This window comes from Propithecus coquereli, unplaced genomic scaffold (genome assembly GCF_000956105.1).
Source record: "Propithecus coquereli isolate 6110/MARCELLA unplaced genomic scaffold, Pcoq_1.0 Scaffold68, whole genome shotgun sequence".
NCBI classification, from domain to species: Eukaryota; Metazoa; Chordata; class Mammalia; order Primates; family Indriidae; genus Propithecus; species Propithecus coquereli.
Genome location: NW_012152840.1, coordinates 8,680,935 through 8,702,784, shown reverse-complemented (window position 1 = coordinate 8,702,784; position 21,850 = coordinate 8,680,935). Strand labels below are relative to the sequence as shown.

Here is a 21,850-nt window from a genome sequence, read left to right as displayed (position 1 = left end):
AGATGGATGATTTAATATGTGCCCACTATTCTCATTCTAAGGTAATAGTTCTTTCATTGTACATATGGTTAGCATCTGGCACCTCGATTATACAACTGCTTTTGGAAAGTAAGGTGCTATTCCATGGAATTCCCAGATCTTTAAACAAAACAAAACCTTTAAATATCTTAAAAATGTAGTATTAATGTCTATACCTGATTGCAATTCTTTTCTTAAATGAGACTGATACGTTAATATAGGAACCAAATTAAAGTAGGACTGAGGAAGGAAGATCAGTGTGTTTTTGTATCCTAAAAATGTGTATTTAACCTCATGAGCATTGTTTTCAATACTGATCTAAGAAATACGTGCCCAGCTTGGTCTGTCTTTTATGAAAGAAGCTTTGTGGTGCTCTATTTGTAGAGGAAGTTTTGTTTTTAACATCATTTTTGCTGTCTACCTGAAAAGCATTATTTCTCCATACTGAGTACTGTTGGGGTTTTATGTCTTCATGATCTGAGTATTGTAAGTGTCTTACACAGTGCACATTGAGTAAGTCAGAATCGCCAAGGCCTAGGTTAGGTAATTCAGGATAACTTGTTTAGGTATCTTTGGTTTAAGGAAGAGATTACCCAGTCTTCACAAGAACCCAACTATGGGATCTGGGGTCTGTTTGACCAGTGTAACTTGGTAAGAAACCATCGACCCTTTGTGCAAAGTGATTGTACCAATTAATCACCAACAGCGAATGTGTGTATATTCCACATCCTCACCGGCATTTGGTGATGTCAGTCTTTTTAATTTTAGCCATTCTGATGGGTATATATGGTATCTCACTTTAGTTTTAGTCTACCTTTCCCTGATGATTAATGGTATTGAGCACTTTCTTAGGTGCTTATTGGCCATTTCTTATATCCTTCTCTGTGAAGTGTCTGTTCAAGTCTTTTGCCCATTTTTAAATTGAATTGTTTGCTTTTTTTTTTAAATCATAGTTATTTATGTACTGTGGATACGAGTCCTCTGTTAGACTCATGTATTGTGAATATTTTCTCACAAACTATAGCTTATCTATTCATTTTCTTACTGGTGACTTAAATGAGCAAAAGTTTTTAATGTTAATAATCCAACTTACCCATTTTTTTCTTCATAATTAGTCCTTTCTGTGTCCTATCTAAGAAATCTTTGCCTACACTAAGGTTACAAAAATATTCTCCCTTGGTCTTTCTCTAGAAGCTTTGTAGTTTTCCCTCGAAGTCTGTGATCCATCTGAGATTATTTTTTGTGTACAGTGTGAGGTAGGGGTCAGGGTTCATTTTTCTCCATGAGGCTATCCTATTTCAGTACCATTTGTTGAAAAGATTTCTCTGTTTCCATTAAATTGTTTGGTATGTTTATGATATTTGATTGATCATATAAGGATGGGACTATTTCTAGACTCTATATTCTGTTCCATTAACTTATTTGTCTATCTTTATGCCAATATTATCTTGATTATTGTAACTATAGAGAGAGCTTTGAAATCAGGTCTGCAAGTCTCCCAGCATTGTTCTTTTTTGACATTGTATTTCCTCCTGAATACCCTAGGTTCTGTCTTCTGTTTCTCATGTAGCCATCCAGGCAGAAGGTCAAGGTCTCCAGATTTTGGCAGAAATCTTTAGTGGAAAAGCTGGCTTTGGCACTCATTGACTTCATAAATTTCCTTCTTCTACTGTCTTAACTTCTGCAGATTCTTTTTGTGTATGATACTCAACATTGTATTTAAAGCTACTTTTAAAATATTTTATCTAGCATTTTAATTGTTTTCACTTAAGAGAGTAGTTCAGGGTGTAGTATGTCATGCTGCCAGAAGTCCATTATAGGTGATTTTTATTTTCTCAACTACATTTATCTATATCTTTAAAATTTGCCACAATAGCATGCATTAATTGAATAATCCAAAAGAAACAGTAATGATAATTATAAAAATTAGTAACCACTTTATCATTTTGAATCCTTCAGACCACTATAATTCTCCACCAATCCCATAGCTAATTCAGAACATAGTCCAGACTTGTCATCTCCTCCAAATAATCATCTGCCAGTAAGAATGTGGGCCCCAAACATCTTGACATTCACAGAGTTAATAATGTTTAGTGAAACTTGCCAAAACCAAGTACTTCACCTGGTGTTGTCATCTGTTCCCTCGCAGGAATGGTCTGCCGAAAACCTGCCGACCCTGTGGATTGGCCACCACTTGTCCTGGGGCTGCTCACTTTGCTGAAGCAGTTTCATTCCCGGTACACTGAGCAGTTCCTAGCGCTGATTGGCCAGTTTATCCGCTCCACAGTGGAGCAGTGTACAAGGTACAGAAGACCAAGCAGGAATAAGTAGAACTGAATGTCGTAAAACTTGACTTAAACCTTGCATGCCGAATTCCTCTTATTGCCCTGATAGAGCCGGGACATGGTAGCTTACCCTTCTCTATAAAGCGAGTCGGCATATCTCCTTGTTTGGAGCAATTACAGGTGTGCCCATCCTTAGTCACCCTGCCAGGGGAACTTCTTTAGGCATACATGCGGTGATTTTCCAAGAATGAATCCTGACCATGATGAGGAACCACCTTGGGGAAGAAAGGGCAGTCGTGTTCTTCTGCCATCTTGGATCCAGCTCTCAGATCGTTGGGAGCCCCTGTGTTCTGCTGGGGCCGTGCCAGGAGATGCTTCCACACACTCCATGGGAGGCAGAGAACGTGCCAGTATCAAAACCTGGGCAAGATTTAGTATAATGAAACAAATCACACAAAAGCTATTTGATACAAAGCTTATAAACCTTTAATTCCTGCCAATTCTTTCACCCACATCCCCAAATGTGGCTTTTCTGGGATAAAGGGGAAAAAAAGTTATTTGCATGAGATGCTGGCTCCCTCTCTGCTACCCTAAAGGGTCAGCCTTGCTAAATCAATTTCTCTGTCATATTATATATTCACAATTTGGACAATGACCACTTGGTCGGTTTTTGCCAGTGTAACTTAAAGACTAATTAATGAAAACGATCTTCCACATCCTCACAAAACACTACTGACTCCTAAAATTGGAAATGATTTTAGAGGCCATTTAATTGGCCTCCCCCCAAGTGCATGAAAGAGCTATGAGACATCCCTGCAGGCTGGAACGGCCCCATCCGGCGTGCCACTCTGTGACGGCAATACAGTACGCTGGTAGAGCATTTTCCTTGTCATTAGCGTTTCTGATTGTAATGATAAGAAACTCATGTCTCTGAAAATTTTATTCATTGAATTTTTTCTGCACTTTGAAATGACACAGAATAAATGCAGTCTCCTTCCTTTATAGCGTCACTTCCAATTTTTGATGTCGGCTATTGCCCTAGGTCTTTTTATTCTTTAGATAAGCTCCCTTCCACCTCTTCCTGATGTGCTGTAGGGTAGAGACTGCTCACCATAGTGGGTGACCTCTTCTGGATGTTCAGTCTGTTATTGGCCATCTTAAACTGTGGCTTCCCAAACTCATCCCGAGATTCCAAATACTGCACTCCCCTTGGAGCAGAGAGGTTACTATGCTCCTTCATTCTGGGCCCTCTATGGACAACAGGACAGCTAAATTTGCATGATGGGTTCTTGACCTCCGTTGCATACCAGCGGCTCATACTGACTTTGCATTCTTTTTAAATCCCAACATCGTTTTTTCCTCTGAGCTGCAATCAGGCCAGTTCCTCCCCATCTTAGTTAATGAATTGAACAACAAACACTGGATGTTTTTCTAGAACATATGGTCAGACTTTCTTCAAAAAGCAGATTTTTTTTAACTCTTTTTTTAAAGTCATCATATGACAACTTACAAAAAGCAGATTTTTTAACAACTAAAAAATAGAAGAGAGTTCAAAAGGATAGGGAAATCTCAAAAATGAAATTGTAACAATCAGAAAATGAAGGCCAGAAAGGAAAGCAATAGGCACATAGAACCTGGCACATCTGCCCAGGACCATGGAAAGGAGGCGAAGGACTCCAGTTCCCGCGGCACAAGGGTCATTGGAAAGTAACCTCCACACGCCAGAGTTCCCTGGCTGTGGACAGGTCCTTCTTTCTCTATGTCTCCTTCACTAATGACTGTAAAGGCTTAAGGGAGGCTCTGGCCCAGCATGTTATTAGCACCTCTGAGAGTGGTCATGGGCACACAGGAGTCCAGCTGCAGCTCCGTGCTTCTCATTCAGTCACTCAAGGTAACATAAGGAACTTGAGGTGCATGGGGACTCCTTCCTTTCCCTTACCCCAGGCAGCGCAAATACAGCCCTGGTCACACTTTGCAAGATTGCAAGCAGTGAGAACTTTCCCAGGTGCAATCACTTTTAAGCCTTTTCAAAAGCAACAAATCATCAGAGAAATAGATCAATAATACCTTAAAATTCTTTGTTAATTAGAAAATGCCAGGCCGGGCACGGTGGTTCTCACCTGTAATCCTAGCACTCTGGGAGGCCGAGGCGGGAGGATGGCTTGAGGCCAGGAGTTTGAAACCAGCCTGAGCAAGACCAAGACCCGTCTCTACTAAACATAGAAAAATTAGCGGAGTGTGGTGGCATCCTAGCTACTCGGGAGACTGAGGCAGGAGGATCACTTGAGTCCAGGAGTTTGAGGTTGCTATGAGCTAGGCTGACACTATGGCACTCTAGCCCGGGTGACAGAGCAAGACTCCGTGTCAAATAAATAAATAAATAGATAAATGAATAAAATACCAATTGGCACATAAATTGGAAATAGTCTTAACACCTAAAAACTCCTTTTGCTGTAAACAAGAAAGAATATAAGCTCTATAAGGGTACTCCCAGCTCTAGAACAGTGCTTAGTGATATAGTTGTTGAATGAATGAATACGTAAGATCCCATATAGAAAAATTGCTAGATGCTGTATTTATTTGATACCTTCAAATACTGTGCCAGGCACAATCCCGGATGCTAGAGATAGAAAAGATGAAGATGTGACCCAGGCCCTCAAGGAGCTTATACTCTAGATGGGAAGCTGGCTCACAAACAACTGAAAATTAAGAGGCTTGAAGAATGATACTAAGTGAAATGAGCACAGGAAAAGGGCATCTGCCCAGGGGAACCGGAGAGGACATCACAGAGGAGGAAGTACCCAAGCTGGGACTTGAAAAAATGTCTAGAAGTTTACTTTCAAGTAAGTGTGCAAAGTGGGAATAGCTGCAAAGACTGGCGGGGTAGGAAAGTGTAGAACCTGCCCGGTGTTGAATCATGAAGTGCTGACAGGGAACAGAGGGAGATGAGTCCAGACAGACAGCAGGGATTGTATTGTGAAGGCCCACGTACACCACACAGAAGAGTTTAGATTTTATCCTATGGGGTAGGTTCTTGAAGATACATGAGCAGGGTAGTGACGTGATAGGAATCAAGAGGCTGTTCTGTGGATTTGTTCTTTTAATTCATTTGGTAAGCGGTCACATATTTAGTCTTTCTGTATTTTAACTGAGGGCCTATTATGTGCAAAGCAATTAATTGATCCAGACTTTTCTGTTACAGTCAGAAGATACCTGAGATACCTGCAGATGTTGTGGGTGCCCTTCTGTTCCTGGAGGACTATGTTCGGTACACAAAGCTACCCAGAAGGGTGAGTGTTAATGACCTGTTTGTAAAAAGAAGGAAATAATAGTGGTCCTGGACTCATCCGGAGTGAAGTCCGGTAGGTCATTCTCAGTGGATGGCTCTGAGCCCCTCGCCCCTGCTCTGGAATGTTCCTGCCTTCTCCACCACGTGGAGTGCTATGCAAGAGGATAGAATTTAACACAATATCCCTCCTCTTCCTCTCACTCCTCACGTCCTCCTGACGGCACCTCACCTGGCTCACCAGGAGTCAAGTGAGATGAGCAAGCCAGGAGGGAATTCCTTAAGTGGCAGAGTAAAGAAATAATCATGTGTCTTTCATTCTTTCTCTCCCCATTGACCTGCTTCCCACAGCAAGTCTGGTTAAGTTCATGCCACGAGTCAAGTAATATACAACCACTGTTACCAAAAATGACAGACTACTTTTCACCTTCTAAGAAATTCTTGCCTTTTCCTTTCTCACTAGCAATTCTACTTTGTTAAGTTTTGGCTCAAAGTGGAGAGCCTGATACTAAAATATAAGAGATCTTTAAATAGATGCTGAAAATCATTTCTGATTTTAAATAATTAGGTTAGGAATTGAAGATACTTTTCTATAAACAAAAGCCAAAGGTGATCTTTTGAGAATTAACTGGCATTGTCATACTTAATAGTGAAATGCTAGTAGCATTCGCACTGAAGTCAGGACTATAACGGTGACATGACCACCACACAGACTCTCACGGCTACTTTTGTTATACAGGTATAAGACAAATACAAAATGAAACCACAATAAAATGTACACTGAAAAGACAAACTCTGTATTATTTGAGATATAATTATCTTTCTTGAATATCCAAGAGAATCATCAGAAAACAAGCTGCCTACAGAATAAATGTACAAAATAAATACACTAATAATCAGTTCAAAAACATAATGTGAAAAAGAACCTATACACAGAAATTCCAAGGAAATAATATAGCTAGGAATAACCTCTACAAGCACTATGAAAGAATAATTTATTTTAAAAAACTATGAAATTTTGAAATATAAAATTTGAAAGTCCATGTTTCTGAACGAGGGTACTCGAATATTATGGAGATAACAGTTCTTTCTAGTTTATAAGTTTACTGCAGTTACAGTTCAAGTTAACTTTCTAACTTCAAAAAATATATTTTAAAAAAATTCATAGGACTTAGGCTATAATTGGACTTTTTTTAAAAAAAAGAAGATACTAAAACATGTTATCATATTAAAACAATGTAAAACTATAAAAAGCAAAATAGTGTGGTACTGGTATGTAATTCAATAGAAGGATCAATGGACTAAAATATGTAGCCTAGAAATAAATCCTATGCATACAACTGTATATAAAGAAAAGTAGCATCTCAAGAAAGAAAAGGAATATTGGTCAATAGACATGCTAGTTCATTATGTGGTTGAAAAGCAGCAAGTCAGTCCCTTTATATCTTGTTACCTATGTTATCAAAATTAATTACAGGCTTAGTATGAAATATGAAACATATAAATTAGAAATTTTAGACAAATATATATGAGTCCTTAGAACTTCCTAAGTATAACACCAAAAGAGGAAACTATAAAGGAAAAGATTTAGAGATTTTGATCTCTTATAAATGCTTACATTTGAAGGCAGGGAGAGCTACATAGCATCTCCTCAAATGTTAGCAGTGCCAAGAAATGAGACACTAGTACGGAGAACATGAGAAACAGAAAGTAGCTGTTTCAAGGAGTGGTCCACCCACGTGAGTCTCCTCTTCCCTGTGATTTGCCTTGCTCCAAAAGAAAGGATATCTTTGTTTCTTTAATTTTCATATGGAAAATTTTGAATTTGTTCAACTGTAACGCTATGAATAATTTAATTATTTTATTTTTCAGGTTGCTGAAGCGCATGTGCCTAATTTCATTTTTGATGAATTCAGAACAGTCCTGTAACTTGTTTCTCCCACAATGAAAGGATCGTCTTTAAATCTTCCCATCATCACTAAAATGAATTTGGAAATGAGATGAAACTCAACTGCTCATATAACTTCATTTTTCTTTGCCTTTACTGTGGGAAACATCAGGTATCATAAGATGTATCTCACAGCACTAGTTAATATTATTTAAATCATGGCATTATATGCAATTTATATCATGTAGAAGCAGAACTCATTTTTGTACTGCCTCTTATAAATGTTGAATGTAACTATATGTATAAATCCATTTAGTTTTGTGTTCTAAAGCACTATTTGTGCAACTCCAGATTTTCAGTAAAATAGTACTGCCAGTACTCAAAGTTGTCCCTCTGTTTGTGATTCAAAAACCATATATCCATCCTGTAAATATCCACCCTGCAAGTCATCATGGAGGGGTATTAGGAGAAGCTTTCAATTAGCAATAATGGTGCCTCAGATAAACCTTATTGGCTACAATACTGCCACTGCGCAAAGCTGTCACCCTGCAAATAAATCCTGTTTGGAAGATAGATGACTCTGGTAGGTACAAGGACCCACCCATGACAAGGCTGGAAGGCATATGGTGATGGCCAGACTAGTGCAAATGTTGTGGCCACACGATCTGTACGCCACACGTGCCATAGAAGTTTCTTGGGTGTCTGAGGTTCATCATCGTCTTCCAATTCCAGATACCTTAGGGGCTCCCAGCATCCCTTCTGTAGGATTCCCTACCTTCAGCTGCTCTTTCTAGCATCTTCCTTCCTCAGCAACCCCTGAGCCTGGCCCCCAGTCCCTCCAAGCATATCACTATCCACAAGCCTTCCCCTCCCCCCCTTTTTTTTTTTTTTTGGTAACAGCTTAGCCATATGCTTTTAACTCCCTCAAAATCCCAAATCACTTCTGCATGAAAATTACCCTGAAAAGGAAGCTTCCATCCTACTGTGGCAACTTGGACATCAATAACTTGGATGAGAGCAAGAAAGATGCTTTTACTGTGAACCTGTAGCTGTGTCCTCCTTTAGAGAAGAACAAGCAAAAACAAAAGAAAACCCCCAGAACCAGAAAAAATGATTGACAGTCATTTAGCAACTTGAGGGAAACAAGTGTTAATTTATAATCAAGAGGCAAAGTCTGAGTCCTGATTCTGCCACTAGCTACACATTATCCCAAGCTGGCCTATTGGCTTTATCTGTAAAATTAGGGCTAAATGATTTCTCAGGTTCCTTCAGTTTTCTAATTTTATGATATTTGTTTTGTCTGAAGTCCTCAAACTCTAAGATACTGAAAGAAAAAAGGAAGACTTTATAGACTTTGTTTTATTGTCATAGTAGAAAGGATTTTAAAGAGTCTTCAGTAGAGAGTAAGGGAAGTCTCACGTCCTGGCCATGGAGATGGCATTGAGGCCCAGGACAGAATTTTACGTGAACTGTTGCTTGGCACATAGGGAGCTTGGAAGTCTCACCCCCTGCGAGGCTGCTGTGTGGGAACATCCATATCTCAAAAATATATCACTGTTTTTCATTTGTAATCTTGTTAACAACAACCACATGAAGTGAAATCTTTAGCTCTCTGTGAAAAGAAAGCCAGCTCCTAAAAAGGCCAGAGTTATAAGAAAGTGAGTTTTTAACCAGAAAATAGATGTTTGGGGTAAGTTATAAGGGAATCTTATGAAACCAAGCAAATGGGTTCTCCATGTGCTCTGCTAAAACAAGACAAAGTGATGTTTGAAACTGAGTTTGCTAGTGATTTGGCCAGTGAATTATCTTCTCAACTGAAAGAACTTAAAAATTTAGAGAAATTTTTATCATAAAAGCTTTACAAGTTATTTTAGCCCTAATCGTTAGAATTTGAAGTAGTTACTTAATTTTCCAGGTTATATTTTACTGCTTTTTAAGGGACAACAATTTACCTTCATGATATTTAGGGATTTACTGAACTTTCATGACACCCTTTGAATGTCCATAATGTATCTCTTCAAATTTACTGTAGATAAACTCAGTAAATTCTAACTGATTTTAAAGCGTTATGCCATGTATTACAAGTGCTTATTTGTTCATTCACTATTTCTTGAAATAATCCTAGCCTGGCTTATTCATGTTACACAGTGGAACTATAAAGCCCTTCATTGTTCTTATAGGAATCTGATATTTTCATAGAACTCAGAAAATAACCTTTTGCTTCAAAACCAAGCCACGGCAACAAAATAAAATAAATAAATAAATAAATAATTTTTAAAAAAAAGAAAAACCTTATTGAATTGCTTCATTGGACAGATAAGGAAAATAAGGTGCAGAGACATTAAAGCAACTTTTCCAAAGTCAGTTATTTCATAGAACGGTTTCCCTCTGCACTTTCCATCCCATTTTGGTTTTCTTTCCCATTACCATGAAGCTATGTAAAGAAGTCCACAACAAGAAACAGAAAGACACGAAAGCTCATTCTTCATTTTATTCGCATGTCCCAACAAACTCATCCCAAATACTAAGTTCAAAAGAAAAGCTGCAGTTCCTCAGTATTAGCACTAGTTTACGGTAACAATCATTCCTTTTATATATCTAGCTTATTTTACCCTTTATTTTAAATTGTAAATTAAAGCATATATTTTTACATGTTTATATACAAAAAACTTCAAAAACAAATTAATCGCAATGTTGGTTCAAGAGGTTCCACTTCAGAAGTGGCATAGTACTATGAAATATACATCCTCTTCCAAAAGTCTCTCAGGACTTGGCGAGTTTCAAATATTCCTTCACAAATGGTTCCCCTTTAAGCTTAATGGACCATATACTTCATTTCTGAGTAAATCAGAGGGAATATTACAGAACACGCTTTGTACAATACAGCACCACTACTGAGAAAGGCTCGGGGTTTTGTAATCCAAGGTTCCGATTTAAAGCAAAAATATATGGCATAGACTGCAACAGCAAAGAAGTGTCCAATTAAAACTACAGGGTTAGGAGATAATCTGTAATAGAAAAAAATACATATTGATTGGTAAGACCCAGAAATTAAAATTTACTCCAAAGGTTCCAATTTATTTATCATCTATAGAGCTCAACACAGATTCTACATTTTAAAGGACTTTACAAGCTTACGTCTGTATGTTAAATTTGATAGTAGGAGCAATACATTTTTTTTTCACAAGGAACTACATAGAATATGTCCCTTTCAGAGATGCCAAGTAACTGTTCTCACTCCAGTTTACAGAAGTCATATATACTTTGAGCTGTTTTCTTTCACTCATCTTGAGATCCCGGGATGAAGTACCTAGATGGTCTGGCCTGTTAGAGTCTAGGTTTTTTCTAGTTCATCGCCTTAACCACTGGGCCACAACTACAGCTGTCAGAGTCTAGTTTTTTTAAAAAATATATCAGTATTGACATTAAGGTTATAGATGAATGAGAAATGACTCAAAGAATTTCACTTTGCAGACTTCCCAAGAATAGTTCCACATATGTCTGCACTGTCCAAACTGAGTTGCATGAGTCTTTGCACTTCAATGAATTTAATTATTAAATTCAAATTTCTCAATTATTCATGGCTCCCACATATCAGATCATGTGGATAAATCCACAAGCAAAAACCAAGCTTATACTTTAATCAAGGGTTATAGCTTCCTCTACTTCTAATCAATGCTATTGCCTAGAAGTAAAACAGTATAAAATGTTGCCTTTTTTCTCTTCTCTGGGTCACCTTCTGATTGGGATACTAATGGATAATAAAATGACAAAATGTGTAAGGAAGAAAGATTTGCAATAATTCAGAACTGAACAGTCTTAAGAAAATCTGGAGTATTTGTTTCCTCTGTGCCATCAAAACAACTTACACAGAAAGCAGCCCAACAGGACCGTCAACACATTCTCCACCAAGTTTGAAATAAAGAAAACAGGCTTTTCTTAGCTGATGCAGGGAATCTAAAATAAAATTTTAAAGTTACTCTCAATCAAAATATTTACACATTTATGTTAGGGTGCTAACGATACGTCAGAAAAAAATGATGAAAATGTAACAAATACCAAGCCTTACAGATAATTTTAGAATATCTAGTCCCAGAATTTCAACAACCAGGATTTCTTTTAAATTCCATAATCAATATTATGAATAGTAATATAAATATGAATAAACTTTTTTCTGTTAGTAAATAATTACTAACATTTAGGTCTCGGAAGTTAGAGTTGTTTTAAATTCTTTCCTTGATTTTGTTGTTACTTCACTAAATGACACATAATGCTTTGTAAACTGTCTTTATTATAAAAACACAATTCTAAAAACCAAATTCCCAGTCTCTACAATGCTCAACCCATCTAAGAAGTAAATTATCAAGTAAAAAGAATAGCTGTGAATAGTAATAAATAAAAATGCCTTGTATCTGTACAGTTTTTAATACTTTTCAAAGTAACTCATTAAACTCTCACAACACAGTATAATCAATCAATAACCTTTTTAACAGTTTAGAATCAATGTTCTTTTCAGGTATGCCTAGATTTTTCTTTACAATAGTTTTTTTTTGTTTTTTTTTTTAAAAGGATGCAATAGGTAAACTTTTGTTCCAATAAAGTTCTTTCCTCTTCCAATCTTTCATAACTTTTTAAAATGGTGTTTTGTTGGTAGATTTAAATTCATAATGTAAGAACTCCAGACCTTAGAAAAGCTTAAAAAGAAGAGTTCAGAAAAACTCAAAATTTAGTTCTTTTTATTTGCCCAACCAGCCACTTTAACTTCCATACCAATTTAGCAGGAGAGACTTGCTAAATGCACAATCACAATCAGTGAGTTGTTTTTTTTTAATCAAGAGTTGATAGTTATAAAGGCTACCCAAAGCATTTATATTGAATCACGTTTTGTAAATCACAACCAAATTACTGATCACTAGGGCCTCGGCCAGGTCATACAAATAGCTATGTTGCAAATATACTAGAGTAATGGAATTTCAGTCATATTTATTCTTGAAAACCTAAAAGCCTCATGTTATTAACCGAGCATGAACTGATTTGTACACTGCTGTGGCTGGGAGGTGGCACAGTTGCCTATTCCTCCATTTCTAACATCGCTTCTGCTAAGTCATGTCTTCCTTAATACATAAATTGACCATCATCTCTCTACAATATGAAAACAAAAATAAAAGCACAGGAATATTTCAAATATGTAAAGGATGAATGCATTCTGTTACTTGTGCTTTTTAACAGGGAGCAACTCTAAACATGATTAGAAGCTCATATTCATTTTATAAAATACTACTTTAAAAAGAAATTGAAACTAGTGTTCAGGAAGAAACAGACTATGTTACCGTTTAATACATGCCCAAAAAGACTTTCCATCACAATATTAGCACGTGGGGACATGTAAAATCTAGTCTGGACTAGAAGAATTCAAAATAATAAATACATTATTGAGGTATTACCATTAATGTTGTTTAAGGAAAGTCGGCAGCCTTTCAAAGTGGTGGATGCATGATGATTAGATACTAAAAGTACTAATCAAGGGTGGAGTTAAAAGAACTACCAACTTTGGAGTCAGCAAACTCAGGTAACATTTTGATTTCTGGACTAATCCCTAACTTTTTTATTCCTTTCCTGTGCTAAAAATCTGCAATTCAGTAACGTTCATTAAGAAATATCTACACTTACCATCTGTGCCAGAAAATAATTCATAAAGAGCCTGAGCAAGGATGTTCACAACAAAAGAATAAGATGATTTTCTTGCCCAATAGAATGATTTTTTGGCCTGAAAAAGAAAAAGATCACTTATTTATATAGTAAGGGAAAAAAACCTGATGTTTATAATCCCCTCAAATTGATATTTATCCTAAGGATGATCTGCAAGTAATATTGCCTTATGTTTATCATTTACAAAAAAAAAAAAAATTATCTTCAGAGCAATGGATTATATGACACTGAAGCTGAATTTACAACCCTTATGAGCAAAGTGGCCCATGACAATCCAGTATTAAATAATATTCAAATAAAGAAATTTAGAAACTCTGTAAGATTCATGGGTTGCAAGTCAGGTGCTTTAAGCCCAAACAAGACTGCCTAAGAACCACTACAAAGCGTCAGGGTCCCAAGCACAGATCTCCCCATTAGAGCCCCATTGCTCTTAGCCCCCAGAGAGAAATACATTTGAGACATTTTTGTCCAAGAATAATTTCATATCTTACCTGGAAAATAGCTGCATCATCATAAAGGTCAGGGATACCCTTTAGCAGTTTTCTCCACAGTTTTACATCTTTAAAAGCAACAGTCATTCCTCCACCAGTAAGAGGATGCCTCATATTATATGCATCTCCCAAAAGAAGGACACCTATGAAGAGAGGTAATTAATTAAGATCATGACATCCTGGAGCATCCCTTGAGACAAAACAAAAAAAGAAAAAATGACTACTCTGTTAGTTTATAAAGATAAGCTAGTAAATAGGAAAAAAGTGAAAATAGAAGGAAATGAATCATGACCAAAATTTGTTGAGTCAGAAATTCAAGAGTTGACTGAATCAATATTGTTGGGTACACAGCAAGTGCCAGGCACTGGGGATACAGTGAGAACAAAAGTATGGTCTCTGCCTTCATGAAACTCACATGCAAATCTAATGTTAAGTCCAACAATGTCAATACATTTATAAGGCCTCTTTCAAATTAAAATACGAAAATAGTAAAGAATCTACAGGTATCCCAGCACAAAAAGCAAGTCTTCTACAAGGGAAAAAAAATCAAGAAATGTCAGCAAAGGCTGGCAAAAATAAGCCAGAAACCTAGAATTTATATCAAGACGTCTCATTCTCTCGCTACAATATCCAATTAATCACCAAGTTTCATGCATTCTAAACCCCAGATATTACCCAAATCCATTCACTACCTTTCATTTTACAACCCTAATTCTGGCCTTCTGTCATCACTCACATGGAATAATTACATAACCTTACTATGTTTCAGTCTGAACTTTCCTCCAAACCATCCTACACAAAAATGTCGGAGTAATATTCCTAAAATAAAAATCTAATCATGCCTCCACCTTGTTTAAAACTTTTCAGGACAAGTGCAGTAGCTCATGCCTGTAATCCTAGCACTTTTGGAGGCTGGGACAGGAGGATTGCTTGAGCCCAGGAGTTTGAGGTTGCAGTGAGCTATGATGGCGCCACTGCACTCTAGCCCGGGCAACAGAGCAAGACCCTATCTCAAAAAAATATTAAATCAAATAAAAAAACAAAAACAAAAACCTTTCAATGACCTATTGGAACTAAAAAATTAGTTCAGTAAGATTTCAAAATACAAGATAAATATGCCAAAATCAATTGTATTCCTATACACTAGCAATGAGCAATCTTGAAATTAAGAACACAATTCCATTTACATCATCATCAAAAGGAATAAAACACTTACAAATAAATTTAACAAAAGAAATGCAAAACTTACGCTCTAAAAACAAAATATTGTTGAAAGAAATAAACCCTTACATTTATAGTCAACTGAACTTTGACAAGAGTGCCAAGACAATTCAATGGGGAACCAACAGTCTTCAACAAATGAAACTGGGACGATGGATATCCACACATAAACTGACAAAGGTGGACCCCTTCCTCACAGCGAACACAAAATTTAACTCAAAATGGCCCACAGACATAAATGTAAGAGCTAAGAGTCTAAAACTCTTAGAAGAAAATAAAGGAGTAAATTTTTCTGACCTTGGATTGGGCAAAGTCTTCTTAGATATGACAACAAAAGCACAAACAGCAAAAGAAAAAATACACTGAACTTCATGAAAATAAAAAAGTTTTGTACTGCAACAGATACCATCAAGAAAAGTGGAAAGAAAAACCCACAGAATGAGAAAAATTTTGCAAATCACATATCTAATAAAGGACTTGCACCTAAAATATATAAAGAACTCTTAAAACTTAAAATTTATCAACAGTGTTGTGAAATTCTGTCTACGTTCCTATCAAAAATTGCCTTCTTCAGATCAAGGGCTGCCTTGTAACTATACCCCAAAGACTGCACATGACCTCTACACACTCAGTATCAAATAACTAAATGTATCATAAAACTAATTTTAGTATTAGTAATGTGTTAATCCATAGCAACCAATTCTGTCCCACATGTTATTCCCGGAAGTATAAATTTAATCACGTATATGTGATTTGGAATACTGACTTCATTATAAAATAAGTCCAATAAAATAATACCTCGTTTGTTCACTTGTGAAGGAGGAAGGAAGCTTGCTGGCATGGCCCTCAAATGAGAATTCTCGGTAGCTTCTAGGAATGGTTCTTTCAGGTGATCTGCAATAAATCCCACCCACCTAAATAAATGGTTTATAACATTTCGATTTCAAATTAGCACATATTTTCTTATCAAGTATTAACAAATGACTACTATACATCTGTTATGGTAGTTACATATATCCCTCGTGATAAACCAAGAAATAATTATTTTACTAATAAAATTATTCACTAAGCACTTAGCTATTCATGCTAAGGAATGACTAAGAATCTAAGGAAAAAAATAACATAAACAGACATGAGCCAGACGTGGTGGCACATGCCTATACGCCTAACTACTTGGAAGGCTGAGGCAGGAGGATCGCTTGAGCCGAGGACTTCTAGGCGGCAGTGAGCCATGACCAGGCCACTGCACTCCAGCATGGACAACAGAGTGAAACCCTGTCTCTAAAAAAATAAACATCCATACAGCTAAATGAACAAAGAAATCAGAGGAAGAGTGAGGCAAATTCAGATGAGTTAAGAGAGGGAGAAAACCACCCATTCTCTTCTAAATATTAACAGACAACTGTCATAGTTAATATTTAATTTACTATAATCAACATATTTTTGTAATTCAGATGAAACATACTACCAATTCACAAACAGCAGAAAGGTTAAAAAGAATTAGATTTAGAGGCATAGGCCAGCTCTACCTCTCTGAGCTTTAATTCCTTCATCTATAAAAAGGAAATGGTTGGATTAGCTCATTTCTGAGCTATTTACCAGTTTTAAAGTTTTGTGCTTCCACTTGTATAGAAAATGAACTGTCATACAGTTCCTAGTATAATCTGGGAATAGAGGAGTATTGCCTATGTAGAAACTATTCCATTCATACAAGGAGTAGAATCATGGTAACCTAATATTAATACAAACCTACAAATGGTTGATTTCAAGGCACTCTACTCTAATTAACCTCTGGATGGGGAAAAAACAGCAAATGTACAATAAAACAAAAATAAATACTAAAAATATCAAGTAATGAACAATCCTTTTCTTAAGTATACATAACTCATTTTCCCACCTGAAAACTTCAAAACTGGCTTAACTGAATGAACTTACTGAAATATTACCATATACACGTTTAAAATGTCATTACTAAAAACCTAAGTTTGTCCACTTCATTTCACTTCATTTCTGTTAATAACTTGTTAGTTATTAAACAGAGTGGTTTCATTTAGTTTAAAAAACAACTTGAAAAAAATAGAGTATTTAAACAAAAGGTACTTATACCAAGGATAATTTCCTATTACTCTAATCACATCGTAATTGACAATCAGGGTTTCCCTTCAATTTTATCAAAATTCTTAACAATTTTTTACATTTCTCTCCTATATCTTCCTAATTCTCAAAAAAAAAAAAAAAAAATCCAAAAAACTAGTGCCATAAAAACTTTGAATCTGTGAAAAAGCAATTTTTATTAAGTGTTTTTACAAAGATGTCTAAATCTCACAAAGCCTTTGTATTCAACTCAAAACTACAACAATCTTGAAGATCCCTTAGCACGTTCATGTTCTGAGGGCAGGCATGTTGGAACAGTCATGTATGAGCCAGACAGACCTGTTATCAACCTTGGCTCTGCCACTACTAATAGCTTATCCTTGGAGAAACTAAGTAATCTCTCTGAGCCTTAGTTCTCTCATCTGTAAAATGGGAATGATAATGCCTACCTCATAGGGTGGTTGTATACATTAAATGAAATCATGTTTGTCAAATATCTTACAGTAAACATTCAATAAATGGTAGCTATCATTACTAAACAAGCACAAAAACAGTTAAGTATAAGAGATACTTCAAGAATTCCAAGACCTTAGCTTGCTGTCCAGACTACCTTAAAAAATAATATATATGCCAATATTAACAATTACTCTGAAAACTATGCTTCAATTATTAATATAATAAAAACATTGAAACTATTTTTTTTATTTGGAGTTTGTTTTGGTTATTTTATGTGCTAGTTTAAATAGTTCGGCTGCAGTATATCTGGTTGCCTGGATGCATTTTTTACTTGCCATCCTCATCTCTGGCCTATTTTAGACACAGCTTTAGTAAGACTGAAGACGGAGAGCCTTTGTGAGATTTGCTTTCAGACTGCAGACTACAATGGGAGTAAGATGCTATTTCTTACCAGGTATTTGTGGGTAAATTTTTTCAACCATGTATTCTCTTAAATTACTTGGCATTTCTCCTCGAACATCAACAAGTACTCGAGTTTCATTGGATGAAATCTGGTAGATGAGAACTGGACTCGGATTAGCTAAAATAAGTTCAGCATGATTTGCTTTAAACTGTGGTGCGTTCTAAAAAAATAAAATAAAATATTTTAATAATTTTCAGATTTTAAGTTGCTTTTATTTTTCTCCAATTACACTCCTACAGTACCTTCATAAGAAAGCCAACAAAATGAGATGAAACAGAAACTTTATTGGACATCAGGTTTTTCCTGAATTTGGAGAAAACCCCATCTGCAACAACAGTCAATGGAGCATGGAGTTCCTATAACAGAGATAAGAAATACTCAGCGAAACGGTTAGAAATACATAGCAAAAAGACCACTCTTTAAAACTGTGCATGAACATATTTAAATATACTATCATATAACATAACAGAGGGTAGTGGAAGATAATGCCATTGAAGAAACTGTTAGGTGGGCTTAAGTACTGCATGACCAATCTTTACAGACACTTCTCTGAGTCCCTGAGGATCACCTCCCTTTGCAGCCCTACCAACCAATCTGGGATTACTCTCTTCTTTGATGAACAACAGGGGAAACAACTACAGGCAAGCATGGACCTAGAAGACTGAATCTCATTACAAATTCCAAGGACTAGCTAGATTCTTTTATTCTAAACTTTTCTGACTTCATATAGTGCTTTTTTTTTGTCAGCAGCTAAGGCTTATAAGAATTCTTGTACAGGCTGGGTGCAGTGGCTCATACCTATAATCCCAGCACTTAGGCGACCAAGGTGGGAGAATTGCTTAAGGCCAGAAGTTAGAGATCAGCCTAGGCAACATAGCAAGATCCCATATCTACAAAAAATTTAAAAATTAGCCAGGCATGGTAGTGTGTGCCTGTAGTCCCAGCTTCTTGGGAGGCTAGAATAGGAGGATCACTTGAGCCCAGGAGTTCAGCGCTGCAGTGATGTAGGATGGTGCCACTGCTTTCCAGCCTGAGCAACAGAGCAAGACCCTGTCTCAAAAAAAAAAAAAAAAATTTTTTTTTTTTTTTTTACAAATGGCTGTCTGCATATATATTACTACACTAACAGAGGAGAAAACCTTGCAATCACCTCATTAGAGTACAATTACTAGGAGGTGGGGATCCAATGGAGCAGGCCCAGAGTTGTGTGTTTTTTACCACAATAAAATTCTTAAAGTAAATAAATAAGGCTAACACTTTTTTTTTTATTTCAGCATATTATGGGGGTACAGATGTTCAAGTCACGAGGCTAACATTTTTAAAAAGGTTCTCTATTACCTTTCTGATTTAAACAATTGCATGTTTTATCCTAATCATCTCTTTTATGTTGACTCCTACCTTTTCCTCCCTTCCAGTTCGCCTCTGTTTCTCTGCTGATAGATATTTCTCATTTCAGTCTTTAACACTATAATTAACAGTTTTAGTTTAAAGTGTTTTGTATGGCATTCCGAGGTGCTCTAAAGAACAATGTGTTGCAATCTGAAATCCATCCTATTGCATAGGGCTTAGAGAGAACTCAGTCCATTGGATAAACACAAGTTGAATATCCCTAATTTGAAAATCTGAAATCCGAAACTTTTTGAGTTGCCAGCATGACACTCAAAGAAAATGTTCATTGGATCATTTTGGACTTCAGATTTTACGATTACGGATGCTAACTGGTAAGCATAATGCACATATTCCAAAATCTGAGAAAAATCCAAAATCTGAACACTTCTGGTCCCAAGCATTTCCATTAAGGGATACTCAACCTATAAACTGGTGAGCCCACTTTTTTAAAGGGGTAGGAGAAAAAGAAGCAAAAGCAACACCTCTTAGGAAGACATAACACTTGATAAATCTTACCTTAATATCTCCAGTCTCTTTATCCCTGTACTGAACTCCCACTACAGCATCATCTTCTTCTAATAACTGTAGCACAACACCTTCGATAAACGTTACACTAAAGAATAAACAGAAATGAATTCCTAAAGTAGCACACTTGAGCATTTAAATTAGATATAAATTCCTTATTCCTTATCTCCCATTGACCCACACAAACTGGACATGTGTGTGCACATATGTGTGTCCACAATGTGTGCATTTTGAAAAAGGTGTGGAATGACAGAAAGCAAAACCATCATTTATGGGTTTCAGAATTATGTGTCATTTTTATTTTCTAATAACTCAACATTGAATTCATATTACTAATGTAATGAATTTAAAAGTATCCTAAAAAGTAACATTAGATTTTTATCTTAATTAATTAAAAAATAAAATACAGGCAGAGAAACTTTATATACCCTCACACATTGATACACAGAGGGGGAAAAAAGATTTGGAGTTTATCCACAAAATTGTTAAGAGTGGTTATTTCTTTCAGAAGATCACAGATAATTTTTTTCCTTTGCTGATTGTGCTTTGTAGACAGATACTTTTTATAATCTTCTTTATATTTGGGGGTCTTTTTCCATTTTCATAAAATGAACGTATCTTTCTTCCATGGATATCAAGTCCTTTCAGTACTAAAGATAAGTCCATTTACTTCTTCACTTGCTCTGTCAATACTTAAGTCTTTGTCAATCACACGAGCGTTCTCACGTTTAAAACTTTCTCAATTACAGTGTTTAAAGGCTACAGGTAAATATAAGTTAATAATCAAGAAAAGCCAGTCCTGTCAAACTAGGTCCTTAGTGAGAATGAAACAGTAATTTCTCCTTGCAGTTCTCTGTCTTGACTTTTAATAGAAGGTATCATAACTACAAACCCTAACTCTGAAATGGGCACACATGGACTTATCCAGGGGTCCCCAACCTATGTGACTTATATAATTATTTCATTACAGATTATGATGTAATAATAATAGAAATAAAGTTCATAATAAATGTAATGCACTTAAATCATCCTGAAACCATCCTCTCTCCCTGGTCCGTGGGAAAATTGTCTTCCACGAAAGCAGTCCCTAGTGCCAAAAAGGTTGGGGACTGTAATCCAATCACATAAAAAAAAAAAAAAAACACACATAATTTTTTTATTTAGTCAAAGAAAAATTCTCTAATTCTATGTCAAAGGAAAATTCTCTTGATGATTAGTGATGCTGAATTAAAAAAATAAAAAATGTAAAATAAAAAACCAAAGGAAAATTCTCTATATGATATTCTTAACAAAACCACTGAATCTAATACTCTTCTAACTTATGGTTTATTTTAGAATAAACCTATGTTCTAGACTTTGCCCAAAACATTCATAAAAATTTATAAAATCTTATTTGTGCAAAGGCCAAATTTAATGTGTTGATTCTTTAATATTACATATTTGAAGCTGTAGTCTTACTTGGGCTCTGCCATAGCTGCTTTCCGGAGACTCATGATGAATCTTCCATGATGGAAAGCTCTTCCACTCTGCACTTGATTGTTTTCTGACAGAGGGTAAGGAATCTGAACCTCTGATTTGCTTTCCTGATCATGAATCATGTAGCCATGTACAACCTGGGCATCAAGACCTTCCACTGTATCTGCAAAACAATTTGGTTCAAAACAATCAATTTTGTTAATATAACTCAAGAGTTACATCAGGAACCAAGAGAGACAAAGAGACATCAAAAATTGGTTTCTGTGTTGATAAAGCTAAGATACAGTTTCCAGAACTAGACAATTAATACAACAATTTGAGAAATCTTGAAGCTTCTGGAGGACAATGGAAGAAATTAGCAACTCATTTAAAGATAATGACCAACTATTTCAGATCTGTAATTCCATTTCACTTCAGAAAGATAAGCAAGAAAATGCAACATGAAATGAAATAAACCACAATCCTCTCCTGAGTAAACCTGTTCTGTCCACAAAGACAAAGGAACACATTCAGTCCTTCTTAATACTTTTTTCAATGTATGAATATGTA

General features: G+C 36.0%; 2 protein-coding genes across 2 annotated transcripts in view; one reads left to right on the top strand and one right to left on the bottom strand.

Annotated features, from left to right (window-relative positions):
* Positions 1–7,856, top strand: part of KIAA0196 (KIAA0196 ortholog) — a 58,630-nt gene extending 50,774 nt beyond the window's left edge. The window contains exons 27-29 of the mRNA XM_012660841.1: positions 2,168–2,321; positions 5,506–5,593; positions 7,462–7,856. Coding sequence (XP_012516295.1) covers positions 2,168–2,321; positions 5,506–5,593; positions 7,462–7,518 — 299 coding nt within the window. The 3' untranslated portion in view covers positions 7,519–7,856. The remainder of the gene's footprint in view (positions 1–2,167; positions 2,322–5,505; positions 5,594–7,461) is intronic.
* A 2,094-nt stretch (positions 7,857–9,950) lies between these two features.
* The window catches only part of SQLE (squalene epoxidase), a 19,461-nt gene continuing 7,561 nt past the window's right edge, over positions 9,951–21,850 (bottom strand). The window contains exons 3-11 of the mRNA XM_012660840.1: positions 21,284–21,464; positions 19,817–19,913; positions 18,154–18,267; positions 17,900–18,071; positions 15,697–15,792; positions 13,678–13,820; positions 13,148–13,244; positions 11,347–11,434; positions 9,951–10,485 (exon numbers count right to left, since the gene is read on the bottom strand). Coding sequence (XP_012516294.1) covers positions 10,293–10,485; positions 11,347–11,434; positions 13,148–13,244; positions 13,678–13,820; positions 15,697–15,792; positions 17,900–18,071; positions 18,154–18,267; positions 19,817–19,913; positions 21,284–21,464 — 1,181 coding nt within the window. The 3' untranslated portion in view covers positions 9,951–10,292. The remainder of the gene's footprint in view (positions 10,486–11,346; positions 11,435–13,147; positions 13,245–13,677; positions 13,821–15,696; positions 15,793–17,899; positions 18,072–18,153; positions 18,268–19,816; positions 19,914–21,283; positions 21,465–21,850) is intronic.